The sequence below is a fragment of the Labrus bergylta genome, chromosome 6 (genome assembly GCF_963930695.1).
Source record: "Labrus bergylta chromosome 6, fLabBer1.1, whole genome shotgun sequence".
Classification (NCBI taxonomy): domain Eukaryota; kingdom Metazoa; phylum Chordata; class Actinopteri; order Labriformes; family Labridae; genus Labrus; species Labrus bergylta.
This window is the reverse complement of record NC_089200.1, coordinates 28,785,568-28,809,597: the sequence shown is the minus strand read 5'-3', so window position 1 is coordinate 28,809,597 and position 24,030 is coordinate 28,785,568. Positions and strand designations below refer to the sequence as shown.

The window sequence follows — 24,030 nt, the reverse complement described above, 5'->3', positions numbered from 1 at the left end:
TTTTAAATAAATCCTTTCTTTTGGTTCTGCACTTGGGTCCACCTCCCGTGTTTTACTCACTGAACCGTAACATTTAGCCTGTTATATGTTTGGTTGTGGCTCCAAAATCTGAAGATGAAGACAATCAAAATGCAAAATACTTATCCACAATGGGTGACATCACAGTGGCTACGTCCACTTCTTACATGCAAACTAAGCTCCTGTTATAAATCTGCAGCTGATGCAATCGGCATGTGTCGCATTCTACACAGTAAGTCATTAAGTTGGTGGGGCTTAGCAAAGGGGTCAATGTTCAACCAAGCGGCAACCTCCGACAATGAAAAATGAAACCAATATGCATTTGCATAAATTGCAGTTCATCGAGTGTCCACTTGAGGCTGTCTCCAAGAAGGAATTAATACCCAACTTAAAATATCCATATGGGTTTGCTCTCTATAGCTAATTTCTTCATTGATTAAAACTAAAGAAAAAAAAAAAAAAATTAAAACATACATTTTGATTTCATTAAGGCTTAGAGTTATGCATATATTTGCATCATAAGAAGTGTGAACTGACACGCAGGTGGGTGCGTTGTAGCTGTTCATTGAGGCCTAAAGCCTGCCTCGGCTCTGCCTCTTTGTCTGTTAGTAGATTGACAGAAAGTATAAGGCAGAGTCAGCGTTTCAATCACGCTTCTTTGCAGAAAAGCAAGGGTCAATGTCACTAAAGCCGTTTTCACATATGCAACTCCGGATAATATCTAGATAATATCAGGAGGACCGCTCCGGAGATTCTCCTGACCTGGCTGTTCACACACTGTATGCTCCTCACAGCTGGAGACTATCCCTGTCAGATGGGAGGGGGGAGGCGGGTGGTCTCCCAAGGTAAGACGTAAAAAAAGGAACGCGCTACACAACGTTATAATGAGAATATTTGTCTTTATATCAATGCTATGTGTAATCCAACAGAATGACAACATCAACAAAATAGCGGCGAACAACATACCGACGAACAGAAAACATAATGCAGCCGTTTAATTACGTGCACGGAGATCGTAGTGGTTGCCCCTTCCTATTGGCTCATGCTGAATTCTCAAGAGAATATCCTGCGGGGTTCACACATCAGCCCACTCGGACTTGCTGTGGGAAAAATACTAGGGGTTTGGCCGGAGAAACTCCGGGTAAAGTCTGAGTGAAAAATGTGTCTGTTTGCGTTCACTTATACAACTCCTCCGGGAAATAATCCTGAGCTGTCACACTGCTAGACTACATCCACATTTTATCCAGTCTATGTGTCGAACGCATTGTAATCAACAAACAGTTTATCATTAACTAACAACACAACTATTTTGTTCATGGTTTTGATATTGTAGCAATGCTTGAGGGTTTTTTTGCACAAAAACTAAAATAGATCCTAAGCGGTGGCCTTTAATTTCGATATCTTTGAAAAAGTGCAGGTTTAGAAATGAAGCTGCTTTGTTTTTACTTTACAGGCTATAATTATGCACCTGCCTACAGTGACACTGAACAGCAACAAGGCTGCAAGTAGTCATTCAGCTAAACGGAGGCCGCTCATTAGCTCCAGGACAAAGGATAACATTAACTAGAAAATAATTAGTGGTTGTGTGGCGGTAATTTATCAGCGAAGCAATCAGTGAAACATTTCTAATGGTCATCTTTTAAATAAACTGATGTTCAGGGAGCTGCCTCCTCAGATGCTTAAATAGAAGAAGTATATTGTCTGCAGATGGGCAGTTTAAATAAAGACATGAAGACAAAAGAATAACAGAGAATGAACTCTCTCCGGGGAGGGTATAATCTGCTCTGCAATGGAGAACGACCATTTGGAGACACATAAACCATCATCCAGCAACGGGCAGAGGGAAGCCGTAACCCCTGGTGAGATTTATTTGTCATTAAGGTGGGCAGAGGATGATGAACAGGTCCACAGAGACGTTAGCTAATTTGCGTGCAGGTTTGCTCTGCTGCCTGGCTCTTCCTGATGAACGGAGGTGCATTAAGCTGCTGTTGAAGAGTGAGGACAAACTGCAGCCGCGTCTCTTTGTTTGACGTGCTGACAGTGATATTTACGGCAAACAAGAACTTGGCAGTGGCTGGATATTTGCCTTTCTATGGTAATATAAAATTAGAAATGTCCTTGTCGGGGCCACATTAGCTGGCAGCCTCATTTAGAGAGACTGTTTGAGCAACAACCTTAAACAAAAACAGGAAAAACATAAAAAGTATGCAAATGGAAGCAGCATTTGCATACACAGATTTATTTTGTCTGTCCTGACCAAGGGTAACTCTCTCTGTTAGCTAAGGTCTGAAATATGGAATGAGTTTATTTGACTTTCCACTCAAACTAAAGCATCAAACTGATCAATTCTTCTGACCTGTGTTTGGCCTGAGTGTGATCCTGAGTGGGTTTGGCTTTTCCCACCATGTTCTTTCCTCAATGGCTCCCCCGTCAGGACTATCATCCATCTTTGATTTCCAATAACTCCTCGACAACAATCACAAATAATAAGATGGGGGCAGGGAGTGAGTGCAGCACACATTGCATATTAACAATGGCTTTTCAGTTCAGGAAAAAAGGGGATCAAGTGCTCTTTGAATGCTAAATGAGCTGAAAAACTAAACTGGATATTAGTATCACAATACGCAGAAGAGGACATTTTACAATAAAGCTAAATGCAATGCTACACCTCTAACCTGGTTGCTGAGGTAGTTAATTATCGCCTTTTTTGTATTTCTTTAACTCACAATGGCACCATAACTCGCAACATGAACACAATGCTGCAGTGGAAAAGTGTTGAAACTTTTGATTGAAACCATAAAGTGAAATATTTGCTGAGGTACAAAATAAATAGTAAGTAATTTAAAATAAACACACAAACACATTGAAACCTCATCACGAGGCTTTTGGCCTATATTTGGCCCTCAGTGGCCAACACAACTCAAACAGCATTCAACAGACCCAGGCTCCGTTTATACGAGCTCCAACTATAGACAATGCTGATACTACCTTCCCCACCACATGGCCCCTTATCGCCCCCACAACTCAACCATGAAATTCAAAGGGCAGAGCTTCATTTTCTCCTTTACAGTATACAATCAGACTTATTTTGCTTCTCTCGCTTACTGTAACCTTCAAGAACAAAACAGAACTTTATTGTTGTTCTCTCTCAAACTTGGACTGTTTCTCGTCTCTCCACATCTCTGCAGTAACCGGTCTCCACTGCTTTGCTTCTCCGTCCACTCATTAATCACTCGAGCCAGCAGGAACTCCCGATGACATAACTACATGTGGGAAAGTCTCAGCCTATTCTCGCCCTCCGACTTCAGACTCTGAGCTGCAGAATAATGACTTATGGCACAGAAACTTCAGCTTCTCCTCTCAGTGTCCGGGCTCATTACTAGAAGAAATGCCAAGAGCTCTGAAATATTCAAAAAGCAGAACAGATCACCTCCCTGGGGCTAACTGTACCCGGGCCGATCATCTGTCACCCAGAGAGCAGCAAGACACTGAAGCTAGTTTAAGAAGGGCTCTTTAATGAAAGTGAAGGACGGAGGCTGCACTATACTGCAGTTCAATCTGTGTGTGTTTAACACTTTCTGTATTTGTTGGAATTCTGAATAAAAGGTAACCCTTTTTTTCAGTTTTTTTTTTTGGGGGGGGATAAAATCTTGGCTAAAGCTAAAACTTTTAAAAATAATGCATGCTAATTTATGACTCAGTATTTTATGCATGGATTTATGCAGGATGTACAGTATAATGAGTTCCTGTTGAACATCATCATCATTAAATAATAATAACGTCACTATGACCTCATTTGATAAGTTCACTGTTAGATCATTAATCATAAATGTTAATTTACACTTACTCCATATATACAACATGAGACAATATGTGTCAGGCGAGATTGGACGTAAAGTGCCTTTATGTTTTGTATTACCGGAATCCAGTGAGACCAGTCCTTCTGTAATGGTTTGACATGTTTGAGTTTGGCGTCTTAAGGGTCCTAACCTCATTACAGCCCTTATTATTAAAGGAGTGATGAGATATTATGTTCAACCCCCATAGCCAGAGTCTGCAGGTGGTGGGTCTGACAGTATGAGTGCAGTGCTGGTGCGGGGCAGCCGCTGCATTGACAGAGCTGAGTCAGAGATTGGAGAGCTTGCAGCTTTAATAGAGCGTTGAATAAGAGAGATAGATGGATACTTTATTGATCCCGAGGGAAATTTAAAGCATCCATTAGCAGCTTTTAAGACACACATGACATGAGATATTGTTACATCTAAAAAACCTGCTGCCCACCACCCCCCCTGTATTAACCTGAAAGAAGATTTAAAGGATCCCTTACAGAGATCAAGATTAAACCCATACAATTACAAATTAGACCTATACCAAGGAAATGTACAATACCCATGCAGTAATAAGATTAGAAACCTATGTACAATAATTTAAAACACAGTTCGGATTAGACCAGTACAAATGAGGGTAGACCGACAGCCGCACAGCAGCATTTATAAATAAGAAGGATGCTGTGTTTGTCAAGAGGTTGTGAGGAATGACACGTCAGTGCAGCTCAAGTTCCTTGCCTGAAGTAGTGTGAAAGTATTGCTCCAGTTTTGTATTAACATTTAAAGTATATACGTTTGGATCAGGTAGGTGGTCAGTCTGAAACAAAGCTTCATATTTCTGAGACAATACAATGATCAATAAAGTTTTCACTGAAGGGATCTAGTTTGTTTGATTGACTGCTTTTCAATTGAAGTGTAGAGTGGAAACAAATAAATGGTTTTTAATGAAGCCCAACAGAATGTCATAATACATCCTGAAATTGCAAATTTAACTTTTAAAAAAATATATTTTTGGGGCTTTTGTCAAACAGAAATTGGATAGAGTAGACAATCAGGGAACCCTAAGAACTTTTTGCTAATCTTGTCCAGTACATGTTGTGTTTTCTAACACAAAACTCATCCTGATTTCATTTAACAGTCAAATGTATCATTCAATTGAGTATTTGTAGAGGAATAGAATAATTAAAAAGGCTGTTTCTTAACCATATGGCCTGACACCTACACCTCGTGGGAGAGGTTTCTGACTTCAAATGACTTCATAGAAATAGTAAATCTTAGTTTGGATGGTCTTGTTTGATTCTGTAGCTCATTTAGAGGCATCAGTAACTTCCTCAGTAAAGTCCTCACAGAAGCTCTAAGATCTTCTTCTGTCAGTCCTATATAACTCAAACCAACCTTGAATTTTGATGATTAATCATAAAGCATTTGTTCTTTCGTATCTTACTTCCCATAAAAAGATCACGCAAATCCTTTAAAGTTGTTTTTAGGGTATATAAAAGTCACAGCTTTAAAATATTTTTTGACGAGTTTTGCACTCTGCCTCTGATGGACTGTCAGGATCAAAAGATGAAGGAAGCCATGATAGAGAGAGAGAACTGGGTTTATGAAATGCATCGAGTCAACATCTTGAATCAAAGTAAATTATTTGGGCTGATACACACCTCAAGGAAACAATTTAACCGCTGAGCACACACCTACCACATCGAACATGATTCTGACTGTGCTTCAACATTTCAGTAACTAAAACCTGCAGATCTTTTTTTCCTGTTTCGTCCTCGACATTCAGGCCTGCAGCTCTGATTAATTACAGTGAACCAAACGCACGATGTGTTTGCCACATCAATCCATCACTGTCGTCTGCCGGGTCGAGTCAGACACGTTCTGACAGACTCTTTTGTTACAAACTTATTTACTAGGTGACGCTCTAAACAAAAGGCTCGGACATTTTTCTCGGGAGAAGGTGGCATTTGAATCAACACTTTCACTGTTTAAATCCTTTTCTGCAGGCTGACGTTCTTCTGTTCTGGCCCACTGCTTTCACAGTCTATTATATTACTGAGATGGTGTCAGCTTTTAAGTGCTTTTGTCTTGACATTTTGCACAATAGAAGAGAAAACACAGCTGTTAATAATGAGAAGAGTCCATCAGAGGGATTCACATTTAGATGACTTTCCTGTTTAAACACTAATCCTAAAGGTTTTTACAAGGTAATCTTTGGTACCTAACTATTCAACAATCTGATACTTTAAGATTTAATCCCTGGTGTTAAGAGTGCACCATTCTTTTTCATATTAACCATTTTCACACATGCAGAAAACACATCGAACACAAAAAGTAAAATCTTTCACCCTGACTTCATCCAGACTTTCTCCTCCTTTCTCCAGACTTTCGGCCCCCTAGTGAAATATCTGTGTGAGGTCAAGGTCAGCTAATGTGAGAACACAGCTTGTAATGTTAAGGAAATTTCACGGCAAGTGAGCAGGAGAGGATTATGATGTTTATATCAAGCGACCGGTGAAATTGTCATTCACATCAAGCTCCTTCATATTTTCTCTAGTATGCTCTTTGTTCATTTTGTGAATAAGTCCAATTACACATAGCATTTTCTTAATAGATCCCACATTAAACTCCGCGGAACACTGAAAATAACTTTGGTGTATTTAATTGTGAGCCAACAATGTGTTTCACCTATAGCTTCCTCAGGCTGGTGCAGGTTGAGTTTTGATTTATTTTTATGGGATGTTCATGCAGCTGTGTCCACCTGAGAACATAGAGGCTATGAACAGGGTACCCTGTTGGTCATTTAGACCCATACGTATTATGCTCATTTTGACTTTCATGTTGTCAGTCTGTGAAACATAAAGAGTAGCTTTACTTGCTTTGCAGTTTAAAAAAACGTCTTATTTATCTTATACTGTTCTGGTGTCGATAAAAACCTTTATTTCAACCTCTACCTAAAATGGTTGGTTTCGTCGACTGTCTCCCTTTTTTATTTATATTCTTATATTCTGTGCTCACTGTCAAACCCATAAATGAACCAAACTGTTGTGTTATTTATTTTATCATGTTTATTTCAGCACACATTTACACTCCTAACGCTACACTAATTACCTTACAGTCCACTCTTACTGTTGTTGGTGAATCTTTTTCCCCATCATTCTAAATATTGACATCTTTTTCATGTTCCTTTTAAATACATTTACAAAATAGTAGAATGTATAATGCTTGTTACATTATCAAGCTTGTTGTCCTTGCTCTAAGCCCAAGTCTGTTCTTGTTTATTTACACATTAAATTACATTCAACTAGAGTCAAGTCTGATAATACACACATATATATGTTTGACCTATGCTTTGCTTCTTTGTCCTGATAATCTATATGCTTTTTTTTTTTTTTTTTCATTAACAGTCCTTTGTTATGTTTCCATGAGTTAACTTTGCTGTGGTACCTTTACAGGAAAACTAAACAGTTTCACTTACACAACATGCAATCTTTGTGCTGTAATATAACAAGGAGCTGAATCGATGGGAGGCAAGTTATGTTTTGATCTTTCACGGTATGAAATAAAATCTAATTAAGGCTTTTTTTTCATGAAGTTCAATATGAAACCTTGGACTATTGAAATCAAAATCAGAAGGATTCTCTCTTTAATACACAAAAACTTTCACTTAATAAATGTTAATTCCGGCGAGAGTTGATGTTCATCTTTATTGTGCTAAAACTGTAAGTCTGACTAAATACATCCCACCGCTGGTACTTAAAGCTTTAACGCAAAGAAATAGCAAACAATGACAACATTCAAAAACAACTGAACCCAAACCCAGGTCAGCCATGAGCACACACACACACACACACACACACACACACACACACACACACACTCAGATATGATGTTTCTACAAAACAACACATTATTATTTTCCGCTTTTTAAACTTTTGTAGGGTTACAATGGGAAAAGAGAAGGAGCAGCTAGAGTGAGCTTTTAAATAAAAGAGGGGCAGGTGACAGCTGCACACCTTCACTGCTGAAGTAAGTGCCGAGACAAATGGTGCTTCTGTCGAGTGAAATGTCATTATGAGGTGTAGAAAACAGTGTTTGTGAAGAGCTCCAGTACAGAATAAAACACTAAACTCAGGACACCTCCGCAGTGCTACATTTTCATTTCATGGAAAAGATTTTTATCCAAACGAGTTAAGCATTATTTCAGCCTGAAGACTAAAAAAAAATGCAGAAAAAACATGAACATTCACGTACAACTGCACAATAAGTATGTGCAGGGGTATGTAAACATGCACACACAGACAGGCACAGGTTCTCTTTGTGAGAAAGACAGGACTCCATGCTGTGCTGAAAACGCTGCTGGACTTATAATAGCTTGCCTCCTGCACTTAAACGTTGTAACTGTCGCTGAAATGTATGGAACTAAATTGAAAAAAAACACATCTGTACACATCTTAGTCCAAGTCAACATGTACTGAACCTTTTTGTGCTCCTTTCTCTTCCTTAATCGTTTTTTTAATGTTGAAAATAACAATGTTTTCCAGCTGTACCTGTACCTGTCTGCAGTATTGTTATTAAAGGCTTATTACTATGTGACTCTCATATCAAAGCTCTCTCTTTAGACACACCTCCTTCATCTCTCTTATCCTACGACACAGAGATGGCAGCCGAGTGCTAATAAACATCTGAAATCCAGATTCTGCCATCAATTTCAATGATATGCATTCTGAAGTCTTTTCTTCGGTTCTTAAAGTCTGTTGGTTCCTCGAGTTGTTACTCTTGTGACGACTCTGTTATAATGCCTCTAGACACAGCTTCTCTGAGTGGGTGGGGCCATTACACTCCCCTCCTTTGGGTGGCAGAGTTTATGGTTAGGGATGGAGGGATTCACTCGACACATATCTTTAACACATGTAATATCATTTAATTTGTCTGAATTATCCTATCCTCTCTTACTTCAAAGTTTTCCCCCGTTTTCTTTCTGTAAATGTCCATGCGTTTAATAAAATCTAATGAAAAAAACAAACAAATAAAACTGCACATCATCAGCTAGCATGGACAACAAGGTCGTAATGGATGAAAGTTTGTTGTTATGTTGAAATAACTGCTGCAAGTCAAAGCTTTTTCTCTTGGAAAAAGAGTTGTGATAGAGATTTGAATGATTAGAAAAGGGGATTTGGTTCCTGGATTTTTTTTAAAAATCCTTCTGCTCACTGGTTTTCTAACTGGTGCACTTGCTCATATGAAGCATAACACTGAGACTGGGTCAAGTTAACTCAAGTTGTTGTCGAGTTCAGGTGAAAAGTTCAGTTAAAATACACCTTCCAGCCTGTTATAATTAAAGGTTAAATACCACAGCAGGCACACAAACACAACTTCGACACAGATTCTGTTCAGTGTGGACCGTCTCATAATATCACCAGTATGACTTAACATTCAAACCATGTGTTGGAAAGCCCCCCCTGTTATTCAACCACAGGCCATTACAAGCTTTCAAAAGTCACTTTCATTAAAGCTCAGGAGAACAAGGTCGAATGAATTTAGTGCACCATCTGCCATCAGAGGGCCGCAGAACAACAAACGACTTTTTAATTTACTTATCTGCGGTCTGCGGTCAGGGGAATTTAAAAAAAAAAAACATCTAATTGCCCACATCCTATTTATCATCGCTGATTTGAAATTATCCGCAGAACTTAATTTAGTCATCTGTGGCTGTGCGGCCGGGGTGGAATACAGATCTATGATTCAAAGGAGGATATTAATTATCTCTGCCAAGGACCTTCTGTCTCTGCGCTGCTTGTTAGTCAGCAGGTTCACAAAACAGTAACGGCCTGATTTAAAAAAAAAACACTTGGTGGACGGTTCACGCATCGGCCAGGGATTTTATCTATTCAATTTTGGATCCGATTAGACTCAAACAACCACAAGTGTTCGAGTTCTTATTTGGAAAAACCTTGGGACACACTGTATAAAGTGGCTTTGCTTGCAGATTTGCACATCACAGAAGACTGGACGATTAGCCTCCATGTTAGCCAGTGCCCTATAAATGACCCTGAATAAGAGAGAGTGTGTGTGTGAAGGAGAAAGAGTAGAAAACAGAGAGTCCCCAAAGTAGTTTAGTGAAAAGGTCACTGTGTTTATTACTCAGACACTTTGTTTGCCGCATGACGTCTGAGCATGTCGAAGACAACATCCATAAAACCTGAAAATCCTCCTCTGTTCATTATTTTCCCTGGAGTGCTGAATACATCACCGTCTCTCCGATTTGTGCACAGACAAGTTATTCCCATAACATTTGTGGCTACAGTTACTATGATGGACATTTTCAGCTTCGTGTTCAAATTTGAAAATGAGTTAAATATTTAGAATTGGATCTTTTAAATGAAAATCTGCAGCCAAGTTTAATATTTCAAACACGGTTGGCTGCACAAATTGGATCCCTGCTCCCTGGCATTTCCTTCCTTTTTTAATGCACCATTTCTTCTTGTCAGAAAACCTCAAATTTTTTTATATAAAAAAATAAAAAAATCTAACAGCTAAACACTGAACAGCATCGAACAGCAGAGGAGACGCATTGAGCAACACGCTGGTTCAACAAAGGTTAGGAGACAGGAGACAGTGATCAGATTTGAACCCGGACCCCCTGCTTGGAGGACGATAGCCTCTGTACAAGGGGCATGGCCTAACCTCTATGCCTCCAGCGCCCCATTATTAATTATTAAATTGTATGCAAACCTGAGACATAACTTACGTTAGATGACTTTCCAACCCAGTAAAGCTACTAAACACAATACAACGATGACAACAATAACAATCCAGCCCAAAAAATATCTGCAGGGATGTGGGACCTGCTCGTGCTGTGGCCATGGGAGAGACACCCTTCTCCCAGTTGAAAGTTATTGTGCTATTAAATCGACCTTAGAAACTACTATTTAAAAGGTGGAAAATGTTCTTCCCAAAAGCTAAACGCCACAGCCTTAAGTAACGTTTTTTTGCAACCGTTTTATTTTGTGCAACAAGAGACAGAAGTTAGAGCGTAGAGTAAGGGAAGGAGAAGTTCAGGTTTCATTCCTCTACGACAGCCTTTCCCAAACTTAAGTTTAAGTATCACTTTCAGTTAGGGTAAAATTATTGGACATGACAACATGATATTATGACAAGAGAGACACGGAAGTTTACGAAACATTATATCCATGAATAGTCATGACAAGCCTTACTAGTCACTTAAAGGGTTGACTCATGGTGAATCATCATTATTGTGATATTTATTTTATTTTTATACTTGTTGGAGGGCTTTTCGCGGCCCACCTGCAGTACCCACATGGCCCACCAGGGGGTCCAGGGCCCACACTTTGGGAAGCACTGCTCTACCACACAGATCTGGAAACTTTAAAGCTATTAAAACCTTTCAACATGTATCGAATAAATAAAAGCAGCAGATGATTGCCTCCGAGCGAGCGGACGTGAAATAAACAAACCTGTATGTGCTACATAAATGGAGGCCAGTGAGAGGTTGGGGGTTATTTATCGGAGTCAAAGTGACACATGGATAAAGTGACAGAGAGAACGAGGCACTTAGGATGTGAGAGATGAATCCACTCTCTCAGGACTGCCTCAAAAGGTCTTTTCCACCGCTCGATGTGTGAGGGCATTGACGTGTGCCCCCCCAGTGACATCCAGTGTACCAGTAATATTTATTCTCTTCTGTCCCCTCGTTGTACGCCTGGAACAGCCCCGCTTTACATGGCTCCATATCCATGGTAACAGGTGTAGAATGCAACAACTGGCCTAAGGCTGAAGTAAAACAGATGCTAACGACCGCCTGTTAAAACTACTTTAATAAGACTGACTGTACAGGGAAACACGATTTTAACTGTCACTGCAGCTTTGCATTCGAGTTTCAATTGCAAACATTTTATCTCATACCTCCACTTCTCATATTATTCTGAAACAATGTGTCACACTTCAGATATTATTTAGAGAGACAGATGGAGGGCTGGGGTGAAAAAAATCAGAGAGTGAATATAAAATGATATAGATATATAGAGAAGAGGATATAGTGACAGAGACACCTAAAGAGAGATATATGAGAGCGAGAGATAAAGAGAAAGAGGTACAGAAACAGATATTTAGACACAAAGAAATGTTAAGAGATATAGAGATATAGGGATAGAGATAAAGAGGAACAACAGACAGAAGAATAGGGAGAAAGAGATATACAAACAGAGAAAATGAGATGTATAAAGATATATGGAGTTATAGACAGAGAGATATAGAGATACAGAGAGAGAGATAAAGAGATATAGAGAGATGGGGAGATACAGGGGTAATAGAGAGATATAAAGAGATGTGGTGTTACAGACGCATGTATTTGGAGAAAATTATATCACTGAAAAGATAACGACAGTTAATTTATTCTAACACAAGAAAATAGAAATGAATATGAAAAGAAGTCTACTCAACAATATAAATAAATGTATATACCATGATATAATAAATTGATATCCATCTCTTTTTAGTTGTGTTTCTGACTCATGGCTGTACATGATTATTCAAATGGTTTCAGTGGTGTTTGTTATTTATTTACTTGTTGTGTACTGTGATGTACTGTAGATATTGTTTGTTGTGTGTATGAATTGACCAGGTGACAAATGAGTTTCCCCGCTGGGGATCAATAAAGTTTTCTAATCTAATCTAATCTCTCTCTATATATATTTTAATGTTTTTAAACATTTGATTAGTTGTCAGTTCTGCCTCAAGGATGTCAGACGAAGTGATCGAGAACACATGGGCCAGATACGAGGTACATGGGGTTTCATTTTGAGAGAAATGTATAAACACCAAAGATGACTGTATGGTTGTCATGGAGAGCTCTGAATTTGCTGTAAGAGTCAATATCAAATTAACTGCTTAAGAAAAGGTTGTGACCAGTTCATATCATACCACAGATTTATTTATAAAGCCAAATAAATTTGATGTTTGAACCAACCGGCAAACTCCGGTGTAGAAAAATGAAGCCAATGCAGAGGTGCAAAAACTGCAGTTCCTCAAGCGCCACTTGGAACTGTCAAAAAAACAACAACCAAGGAATCCCCATCAGAGCCCATCTTGAAATGCCCGGAAATTAACATGTTTAAAAATGTTTTACTTATCTACTTTGTCATATTGAAGAAAAGACTCTTAATTGGGGGAGTGTTGCTGAGCTGACTGACAGGAGGATATGTTGTATGTTGACTGAGAGGAAAATAAAAACAGTGTGTCTCATTTAAAATATGATTAAATTAAATACGTAACATCGCTGAGACTATGTCAGTGTTTTGCAGTCTATACTTTGTGTCTTCCTCACCTTGCAACCAACTGCTTAATATTGTTTTTGCTCTGATTAGTTGTAGCGTTCAGAGGCATCTGTGTCGGCACTTGTTGACTGGAAAACCAAACTTTAAGAGAGAAGTTCCAAACTCATTCTCCTGCAAACTGGCAATCACATGTGAGAAATCACAACCAGCCAAAAACAGACAAACAGTAAGCCTGGATAACGACCATGTCTGAGAAAGTGTGTCATTTCAAAAGTGGCACTATGAAAAAACAGGCAGTTAAAATCACTGTAAGTGTCAGATGACCCTGCTGCTCTGTGCACTGTTATAGTTCAGGCCCTTTAGGTAGATGGACACCTGAACTTAACTTCTTTGTTGTTGTCCTACCCAATAATAACACAAATTGTTTCTACCAATTACTGAAGCGAAACAAGTGACAGAACTATATAAAACCTATCTTGAGCATGCATCCACTATAGCTCATAAACATCGTGGACAGATACGAGAATATTCTAACTTTTTTTTATCTCGACACTGAAAACATCCAGAGATGAAAAAACCTACACCGAAAATCTCCTCATTCAGATTAGACCTGAGAAAGTCTGCGTTATAGAAACACTCATATCACCCTCCTGCACTCAAAGTTCCAGCTTCCAAAAGTAATTTATATTCATGAGGAGATGCTGATGAGCTGCTTCGTGACCTTTGTTACTGCAGGTCAGAATCTAACTAACAGCTGAGAGACTGGGGGGGTTTCTCTCTGCTGGAGAAATACTGTTCCCTAACTTTTAGCATTTTAAAAACATGAAGAAAAAAAACATGACTGGGAACCTTTACCCACATTTTAGAGACTAATTATTTATAGCGTGTTACATTCAGGTTCTCCTGGAATAACCTTGTAAACCTTGTGAATAAAGTTTTGTCTTTCCAGAAGTGGGTCAGTATTTTCCCTCGTTAGATATTCAGCCATTCATCCTGATCACAGCCAGGTGCACAGTACATTCACTGCAGTCACACACATTCCTTATCATTAGCATCGCCATCCAGCTGCTTTACTTTGCACAGTAAATAAACATCTTTCATTTATTAGAAAAAAAAACACTTTTTTTTTTCAACACTGATTACAGGAGTAACATTATAATTAAATCAGCGCCCTTAATAAACACGTTAATACCACTGTAGTCATGGATGTTTTAAGTTTAACTTGGCATTTCAAAGCTTATATAGCAACCTATTTTGAGAGATGTCTTGGTCAATACTCAATATTGATTGGCTGTAGGGTGTCCATGCTTTCTCTATAATGGTCACTTTATTGAAAGTGTCCATTCTCCAATCTAAATCAATGCATTAGCATTGCAGCATCATATTAAATGTTCCTTAGACTACAGAGCAGTGAAACATGTTCCCTTTGCTAGATGTGATATAGTAATTAGTTCATGTATAAGTCCTGAAAGAGTTGTGTCATTCTGAAAAAACTTCTGATTTGAATTGAATATGCACTTAAACATTAATAAAAGGTTTTTGTTTTTTTTTTAATTCATTTCGCAAGTAACAATTGTGCAGGAAGGATAATACACACAGATGTGTCCATTATGTGAAGGCCAAAACAGCCTGAAAGAAAAGAGACAGGCTATTCCTAATTTTTAGCATTTTTAACCTCCCCAAATAAAAAACAACCGAAACATTTATCGACATTAGAGACTTATTATGTTAGCATGTCACATTCAGCTTTATAAATATGTTGCAATTTTCTTCTGCAAAACGATGACTCGGCTATAAAAAAAACAGCCTGTTATTCTAGTCTAACTGTGCTTCCTGATACTATTTGCGATGACATACTGTGTGCAGCTATAGTGTGAGGCTTGTTCTAGATATCCAAACAGCTAATAAGCTGTTATGGAGGTGTGAGAGTGTGTCATAAACACATTACAGAGAGATGTCACCTCATCACCTAACTTACAAGATGGATAGAGCTGTTAGACGAAGCTGTGATGCCTGACCTTGAAGACAATTACACTCATTATATGTGACTGCTGTTATGAAACATCTTAATAGATTTTTAAGATATTTACAGAAACTTCAGGACTGTACATTGCATCATTTTTTTTCACACTTTATTATTGTGAGGTATTCAACTGTATATATTGTGGTTTTATGGTGTGTCTTTAGGACTCTTAGAATAGACCCATCTGCAATTTTATCAAACAATACCAACTGAATCTGGAGGTTCACACAGGTTATCTGGAGACGTTTTATTGTTGCTTATCTTGAATTTAGGTCTTGTTTGGTGAATGACATATTTCAAGATACGACAACATGGCAGGGGGCAGTGACAAAATAATGAATTACCTCCAATATCCGGCCGCAGTTTCTTGTCGTATTCTTTCAGTAAATTGTTGAGTATTTCCGTGGCGTCTGTTTCTTGTGATTTAGGAGCCAACATTTGGTTTACGGTGACATCCTCGTATTCCTCTTCGTACTCGATTGTCAGAGAGCTGCACAGTTGAAATGAAAGGTAGTGAATACAGGTAATGAAACACAGGACACTGAGTAGACTGTGTGCACGGAAACATCGTAAAAGAGACATTGATAAAGTTAAAACACAAAGTTTTCTTCACGAACGTCACCGTTTGAGCAGAGTAAATTTTTCCAGGATCCCTGAACACAACACAACGTTTCCTTCAGTATTTTTAGGGCAGTTTTGAAGTAAAGATTTGCCACTTACCAAGTGTGCAGGGCAGACAGAAAAAAGACATAAGCCAGTGATTTGGATGTCATGTTTGTTGCAGGTTGACAACAAGTGTGGATGTGTCTGTGTCTGTGTCCGGCGGTCACAGCTGCTCAGAGGATAACCTGAGAAAAAAGCTTCTCATAGTTTGTAATCCAACAGAAATCATTGTTTAAATCAATCGTGTCGGATCCCTCCTGTAAGCCGTGTTCACACAGAGGAGCAGCTCCTCTCTCTTTCTCTCTGGGTGAGGTGTGTGCTTGTATCCTTGTTTCGGGCTCTGCTGGTTTTACGCAGGTGCGCGCACTCTGAATGCGTCCTCCGAAAACCCCTCATTCATCCCAAACTCCTGAACGGGGAGAAATCTGCGTCACACCTCTGTCTACAGCACACTTTGACCAGATCAAAACTTGTTTCCTTTCATTTCCCCATTTTTTTCTCTCTTTATTTTTAGGAAATTGCACCGGATAAAAATAATACATGCACTTGCGATTTCTTGAAGGGTTTTAATTAGCCTGAAGACTGTTCTATTAGGCAAGGTATTTCGTTTTAACTATAGGGTAAATAAATGTGCCAGGAATATTAATTGCATCAAAGTAAACCCGTTTTGCAAGTCCTATACATAGTAAAGTCCTATACATAGTAAAGTCCTATACATAGTAAAATGTTGCTCTTACCAACCATAATGTATGCTTTTTAGATGATGTGCCTGCAGTCGGAGAACAGGTTATTTGTCCTTTCTGGAGCCCTTTTCAGTCGCCAAATACTAATTTGAAAGCTTTCACTTCAAAGTGCTACAGGAGCTTTTTTCAAAGCTGCCAAATCCCGCTAATTGGCATGCTGCCTGCCACAGTTTAGAGGCACCTTTGTAGCACTGTTGGTGAATGTAATTGAGAGCCCTTGTGTTGTGTTTACACAGTCTACCTCCAGTAAAGTCCCTGTTATATTTTCACAACTGATGTTAAACACTTCAGGAACTCAGAAACAAAGTTATCTGCTTTCATGTAAAAAAATGGAAAACATTGAAAATCTGTTTCTACAAAGGCCAAAATATCCTAATTTTTAAACTTCAGTATTGGTCAGGTTCATAGAGGGTCAAGTGGACAAAGCAACCTCAATCATTTTATGGCGGCCGCAATGTCATTTTTGGGGAGTCAAAAGTGACCATAATTGGACTGGAGAGCAGCAAGAGGTTTGCAAGCAAGTTGATCAGAAAACTCAAGCACTACATTTCTTATCAAGGTGCATTGATGAGTATGATATTCATTTAAACATTAATCTTAGACCAAAGCACAATAAACTTGTGTGATTTTGGAGCCTGAGTGCTAACACTGTTAGGGTTAAATTGGGATGGAACTTTGATAGTTGATAAAGTTTATGCTTAAAACTCCCACAGACACGTTGAAGTCAGATCTATGTGTATTACAGTCAATTCTTATGCACTGCTGAAATATGTACACCATCAGAAACTCTCTCGCTCTCTTCCCCTTTAGCCGGGAATCAGCTGGAGGCTCCGCTCTCACTGCGATAGTATGCAGTGTTCCAAACATGAAATTCACTGGACCGGTCAAGAGCAGCAGATCTGGGATTGATCAGCTCACGATGAACAGTCAAACTAAAAGTCGTCCCGATTTCAAAATCATTCCTGAAATAGGACAGTGTATGCCTCATGTAGCAATCGCTTTTAAAAACAGAACATGTCAACTCCTCAAAGTCTTCTAATATGAATCAACTGTTTAATGTCCACATGATAATTACCAAAAACATATCCTGCTTATTTAAATATTTTACATAGTAACTACCTAAATAAACATGCCGTTTAAAGAAGACGAAGAAGAAGAATTAGCAATAAAAAGTCATTAGATATTTGTTTTGATTCATATTTAGATAGGTCTCCTTCTGGTGGCCACTAGAAAGAATGCAGGTTTAAGATTCAGTGATCACCCTGTTAGACCCAAAATACAAAATAAATCAAGCATTTCACATAAAGCATCTCAATAGCATGCCCCTGAATGTTCCCACACCTCCAGGATATACGACAAGTCTAAAAGCCCAATACCTCTGAAGATGTCACTATGACCTCAGAATAATTGTGTAAACTGTTTAAAAAAAAGAATAGAAAGGTTGTTGTTGCATGTTTGCCCTTCTCAGGCACCATAGAGAAGCTCTCTCAGGAGCCAGTTTACTGAACTTCATATCAGAAAATCTGTGCAGTTGCCCTTTAAATAAAGATTGTTCTATCTTTAGAGACATGCTCCGGAGAGAGAGAGAGTGAAGTGAACTGCAGGAGTCTGGTGAAAATAAGAAATAACACAAATGAGAACATGCTGCATCCAGGGGAACAAATGTATCAGACTGAGCCTCAGTGAAACACCAAAAACAAAACACACTCTCTCTCTGCCATGCAGCCTCTTGTGTTTTTCTGACACATACACAAGGTTCCTGAAAGGTAGAAATTAACTGCTGAGATAAACAATCCCTCGCTGACAGCCAGTAAATATAGATTTGTTTGGTTTTGATGGAACCAAATAATGTGAATCGTGTCTTTAACGGCAGATTCTCTTTCACACTGACAGAAAAATAAACCCTCAGCATCTTCACACTCTCTGCACACAGCTACAGGCTCCACATGTTTCACAGACAGGGATGTTCCTGTGACACTAAAGACTGTCTGCAGCTGCTGCTGTAGCTGCCTGCTGTCGCCCTCTGCTGGGTAAGAGGGGAAATGCAGGCAGGGGAGAACAAGCAGAGGGGATTAACAGGAGGAAGGAACCAGAGCAGCAGCAGCAGCAGCAGCAGCAGGGGGAGGGGTTTATGTAGATTTGATAAGAGCATGCATCTCTCACATCAATGCACTGGGACCTTGCTGAACATTGATAATTGGTGAGTCATGTTCCGCATGCTGCAGGATACACAACCTCAGTCTTCCCATATGACTTTTCTTTTCAAAAAAACTAGATACTGTTGCTATCGTTAGTTCACAGAAAACCTGATGTTGCATACACATTTAAACCCAAGCTCTAATGACGTTAAAACAATTAAGAGTCTTAAGGTTTAAAAGAGGGCTTAACCTGCATTGTTGGGTTAGCACGCTAAAGTTAGCACACTGAGGTTTAAATCATGGATTCACATTGCACATAAATTGACACAGAATGACCGTGATCTAAAGACACTAATATGACATCCAAAAATCCAAATAAGCATTGAGTATGTTATGGCATTCTTCTTTTCTCTTGTTCTTGACTAAAACAGCTTTATACACAAGGCCGACTCGTCCATGGAAACACAGCTTCACAACAATACAGCTGGCGGGACTCACGCTTCTCAGTTATTGTAGACAGTCATGACTCAGGGAGATATCGACAAAACGCCTTTCTAGCTTTCTTTTAACATTCAAACGTATCAGTAATTGTGAATCTTTTCTGAGATTTAAAGTGTGCAGTCACTTCTTCCCACACCTTCCAGACAGCCGCACTAACAGACTACACCAATAACTTGACAGTAATAATACTTCTTCTTCATGATGACCATGTGTGCTTTTGTAGGTCATATAGAGGCATCTTTAATAATCTGAGTCTGTTTCATTAACTACTAAAAACCCAACATAGCAGCTTTAGCTTGCATCATTCATGGGTCCACATTCAGATATTTCACTCTTTTTCACAATCTAGCAAACTAAATAAGAGACACGTTTATATTGGAAACAACACATCGTTTATATCAACTGAACAAAACTACAAAAAGGTTAAAGTTCCTTTTATAACTCACATTGTGCTTCCTTGATTGTTTGGTTTGGTTTTGGTGGGAACAAGGAAGTGGCAGGACTGAGGGCGAGCTTTATAATGTTGGGCGAGGGGCTTGGTCAGGTGTGCTGATGAAGGTGGGGTGTAGACTATAGTGATTTAAGAGCATTATACTGAGCATGTTTATTCTGTTATTACAGTTATTATTGCATAAGAATAGTTTAAATGTATCTTTAATACATTGAGACAGCGTATTATTAAAATAGTTTCATGCTGACTCAGCATACCTGTTCTTATTTAGTTCACTAAGTCTAAACATGTTTTATTTTGAATTTCTTAAGAAAGATTTTAAATCTAATTTGATAGCATTAGTATGATTATTAGAATATTTAAATATGTATTTCTGCTCAAAGTTTGACAGAACAGGGTAGTTTGGTTTGTGTAGTTTGTGTTTTAAGGGTGGGACAAAATATTGATACAGCAAAATGTATCTCGTTGTGTGTTGTTGTCCGGACTCTCATGAGACAATTATTGAATCACAACTGATTTATCTGTCACCTCGATTCACTGCAACACTACTTAATGACTCCTCATGGTGGCACTATGACATGAATAAGGGTATCGGAGAAGTTAAATGGTCAAAGAAGAAGACGACAGCAGACCAAAAGAAGAAGAAAGTGGGACAGACAACTGTGAAAATCAGTTTAAGGATGAAGAAGCATTAGATTATCTTCAATTAATCTGACACTGTGAACTATTGCTATATGGTTGTTTTACAATCAATCTATTAAAGCAGATTCACTGTATGGTGATGTTATTGTCATATTATATATTTAGTTATCATATCGGTTATCGTATTGGATTGTATAGCATGATACAGTATCATATGGAATCGTATATCTGGAGGATGTGGTTGAGTCCAGAGTGCTGGCAGAACGTCAGACCACCATGGACAATGTTTCCCCCTCTCTTCACACCTCGCTGCATAATCTAAAGAGCAGCTTCAGCAACAGAATAATAAATCACCGCTGTTCAAAAGATACAGGAGATCTTTCTGACCTGCCTCGATCAGACTGTAGAACAAATTTACATACACAATTTGCCAAACACACAGTCGCTGAACTGGACTCATTTATCCTCTACACTTACCTCTCTGTTAGAATATATCCTGCCTACTGTTTATTACTGAATGTAATTTACGTTTATCACCTGTTGTTTAAATATTATTATCTACTCTGCTTAAACTCACCTTGAGACTATCTTTTCTCATCATCTCTCTTTTTTTATTTTAAAAGTTTAGCTCTGTTTTCTATTTGTTGAATGTTGTTGAAGCTGCTATTAAAATGCATTTCTTCTATGGGGTAATCAAAGTTCTCTATTTATCCATCATATCAAATTTGATTTTATCATGACATATCTCATCACATATCATATATGAAATAGTCGTAAATAATCATACCGTATCTGATCGTATCACATCTAATGTTATTGTAACGTATCATATCTTATTGCATATGAAATATCTAAAATATAATATATTGTATCATATTTAATTGTAGCATATCAGATATTATGTGGTATCTAATCATAGCCAGCTCATGGTATTGAATCTAATCGTATCATATCTTACAGCATATGAAACTCATATATCGTGTCCACGATTAGTTACCACACACTGTGTATATAAATGGGCAGGAATGACAGAACACTAAAAAAAACATAAGGACACCGCTGACCATTTATTGTAAGATAATTAATTGAGTTGAATGAAGCCAAAAAAACTTTGTTTGTCTTGACCGTAACATTTTTGATCACTCTAAACGCTGGTTTATATTCCCAGTTTGTTTACTTTCTTTTAGTCGATAAGGGCAAATTGCATCCGTAAAGCTTTTCCAGCAGCAGCTGCAGTGAGTGTGTGAAGCAGTGATCAGTGTGTAGAAACAATACTCCAATCATTGAGATGATTCCAGATGGGGTGAAAGAGTTCCTCCATGAACTATCGCGATGCTTTATTTAACACAGACAGGGACAGAGAACAGTCCCATAACAGCCTGTCAGTCCGTGTACCAACACAAATCCTTTTTAATCTCTTTGAGAAGGAACTGTAAGCATTTTACTACTATGTCTCTCAGATTTCACTACACTTGCATTATAAAAAAACACTTACTGCACCGCGTCAAATCTAAATCACATTTGAGGCCGCCATAATACCGACCAATATGTTATTTTTAGTTCTTACAGAGAGCACAGTGTACTGAATCAATGAAACATAGCAACAGAGTCAGAGAATGGACAATAAAACCAACACGCAGAATAAAGTCTTCCTGACTGTGTTGCATTTACATTCAAAAATTATTTCTTAATAAAATAAACATCAGTGCACAAAGAGATCACGTGTGTCTCATTGTTAAATTACTGACACCTTTGACAGTTTTTACAATCTCTGCTTACGTGACCTAAAAACTGTGTAAGCCTTCATCCAGCATCCATTAAAAACAGACACATGACTGGGACACTGCTGCACAGTGTATTGATTGAGCAGGGATTTTAAAAACTGCTGAATGTTAGTTAATGATGGTGCAAAAATGTATTTTTCATTTGTCCTTTTTTCCAATCAAATTTTTGGCTCATCTCTTTTTCTGTTTTTGAAGCTTGGGTACATTTTAAACATGTGATGATAATCGTGCTCACTTATTGTAATTTGCAAACTTTGAAACAAAATCTTAAGGAGACGTCTAATTTAACTTTCATATGACTTCTATGGACTGTTTTTTATCGCCTTGTTTTTGGTTGCTGTCCTTGCTTCATTATGACCTCCATTTTATGATGCTTAGTTTTGTTTTATATTTTTCTATATTAATTTTCTGTGTTATTACTGCTGTCGAGTTTGTTCATCACCTGCTTTGTTACTGTGCTCTTAGTGCTGTATTCAATTAAAAAACCTTTTATCACTTGCGTATAAAAGCAAGCCATGAATCAAGGTGACCTACTTTTAATTTGTAACAACAATAAAGTTCAGTATTGTTATGGTACAATGAATTTTTGGCTTTTCACATGACAATATACTGAATTGCCCCCTGGGGACAAATAAAGTTTTTTGAATTGAATTGAATTGAAAAAGTCATGTTTGAAGTGTCCTCTGAATATAAGGCAGTGGTCAAGTCAGAAAGAAACTGCTTGATGATATCATTTTAAGTGTAGGTATGTTTTACATTAGAATTTAACAGTCCTTTGTGCCACTGTGGAGTAAAGTTAAATTCACACTTGGCTCTGCAGCTACAATAAAAAAAGTGCTCACTCAGCAAACTAAAATCAAATGGCAGCAGTTGACTACATGCAGCAGCTTCAGATAGTTCATGTTCAGATAAAGTAGCTGCAGTGTGTGTCTGAACATAAGGCACAGCAGTGTCCTCTCATCTCACCTGACTCAGCAGTTCTGCAGACATGTCATAGATAGCAGCCATAATGAATAGTGCCCTATATTAGAATGCCTATACAAGTTTTTACCCTCAACACTTTCCCAGTTCTTCTTTTGGCCTGGAGCCACAGTCTGAATAATGCTCATGCTTGTTTGTGGAGAATTCATCGCTTTAACATCTAACATGATTTTTAAGAGATAATAATATAATATGCTAAATTTTACACATTAATAAAGCAGATATCAAATATATCCTAACTATATACCTTCTAAAAGAAGCAGTCACACTCCCTTCTGGGTTTTTTGTCCTGCAAATGGCTGCACTCAGTTAAAACACTAAGGGTGCAATCAAATTGTCTTTTTTGCTTAGGAACGATCATGTAAGGGAGGAAGGGATAAGGGACATTTTTTGCCAGATGATGTTTTCTTTAACATATTTCATTCCCTTAAGAAAGCTTTTTATTTTATTTTTTTTAAAAAGGTTGCAATGCATTCTGAAGTCACCGTTGTGAATGAAAACTGTAAACGAACATTGCAATAAAGTAAGAAAAAAAGAATGCTTTGTGCAGTAGTATATGTGTATGTTTAAAACATTATGTATATCTTGCATAAATGTAACAATTAATTTCATACAAATATCATATTTATTTTGATGTTGATTTCTGAGTGGACAGGAAGGTGATGGTTTCACTTTTGTTACTTGTAGCCTGGTAGCCTTTATTCCTATTATTTCAATGCCAACCTTGTGGTAATTAGGAATATTTCACAGTAAGAAGGCACAGTGGAAAGTTTTTTAGATTCGTTTTTTGTAGTCCATTTTCTGAACAGTTTCAGACAGACCCACGTCATTAACCTCCGCCGTTGCATTATTACGTCGCCTAGTGGAAATGTGGTCGAATTGTCAGAGCAACGAGATCGCCTTTCCCTAAGTCCTTTATGAAGTCTCCTAACATCTTTCCTTAACCTCATGACCTCATGACAT

The 24,030-nt window shown here is 38.2% G+C and overlaps 1 protein-coding gene across 1 annotated transcript in view; it reads right to left on the bottom strand.

The window, feature by feature from the left end:
- Window positions 1-16,146, bottom strand: part of LOC109983086 (gamma-aminobutyric acid type A receptor subunit gamma3) — a 77,738-nt gene extending 61,592 nt beyond the window's left edge. Inside the window, exons 1-2 of the mRNA XM_020632619.3 lie at window positions 15,885-16,146; window positions 15,509-15,654 (exon numbers count right to left, since the gene is read on the bottom strand). Of these exons, the coding sequence (XP_020488275.1) occupies window positions 15,509-15,654; window positions 15,885-15,937 (199 nt within the window). The 5' untranslated portion in view covers window positions 15,938-16,146. The remainder of the gene's footprint in view (window positions 1-15,508; window positions 15,655-15,884) is intronic.
- Between the last annotated feature and the right edge of the window lie 7,884 nt (window positions 16,147-24,030).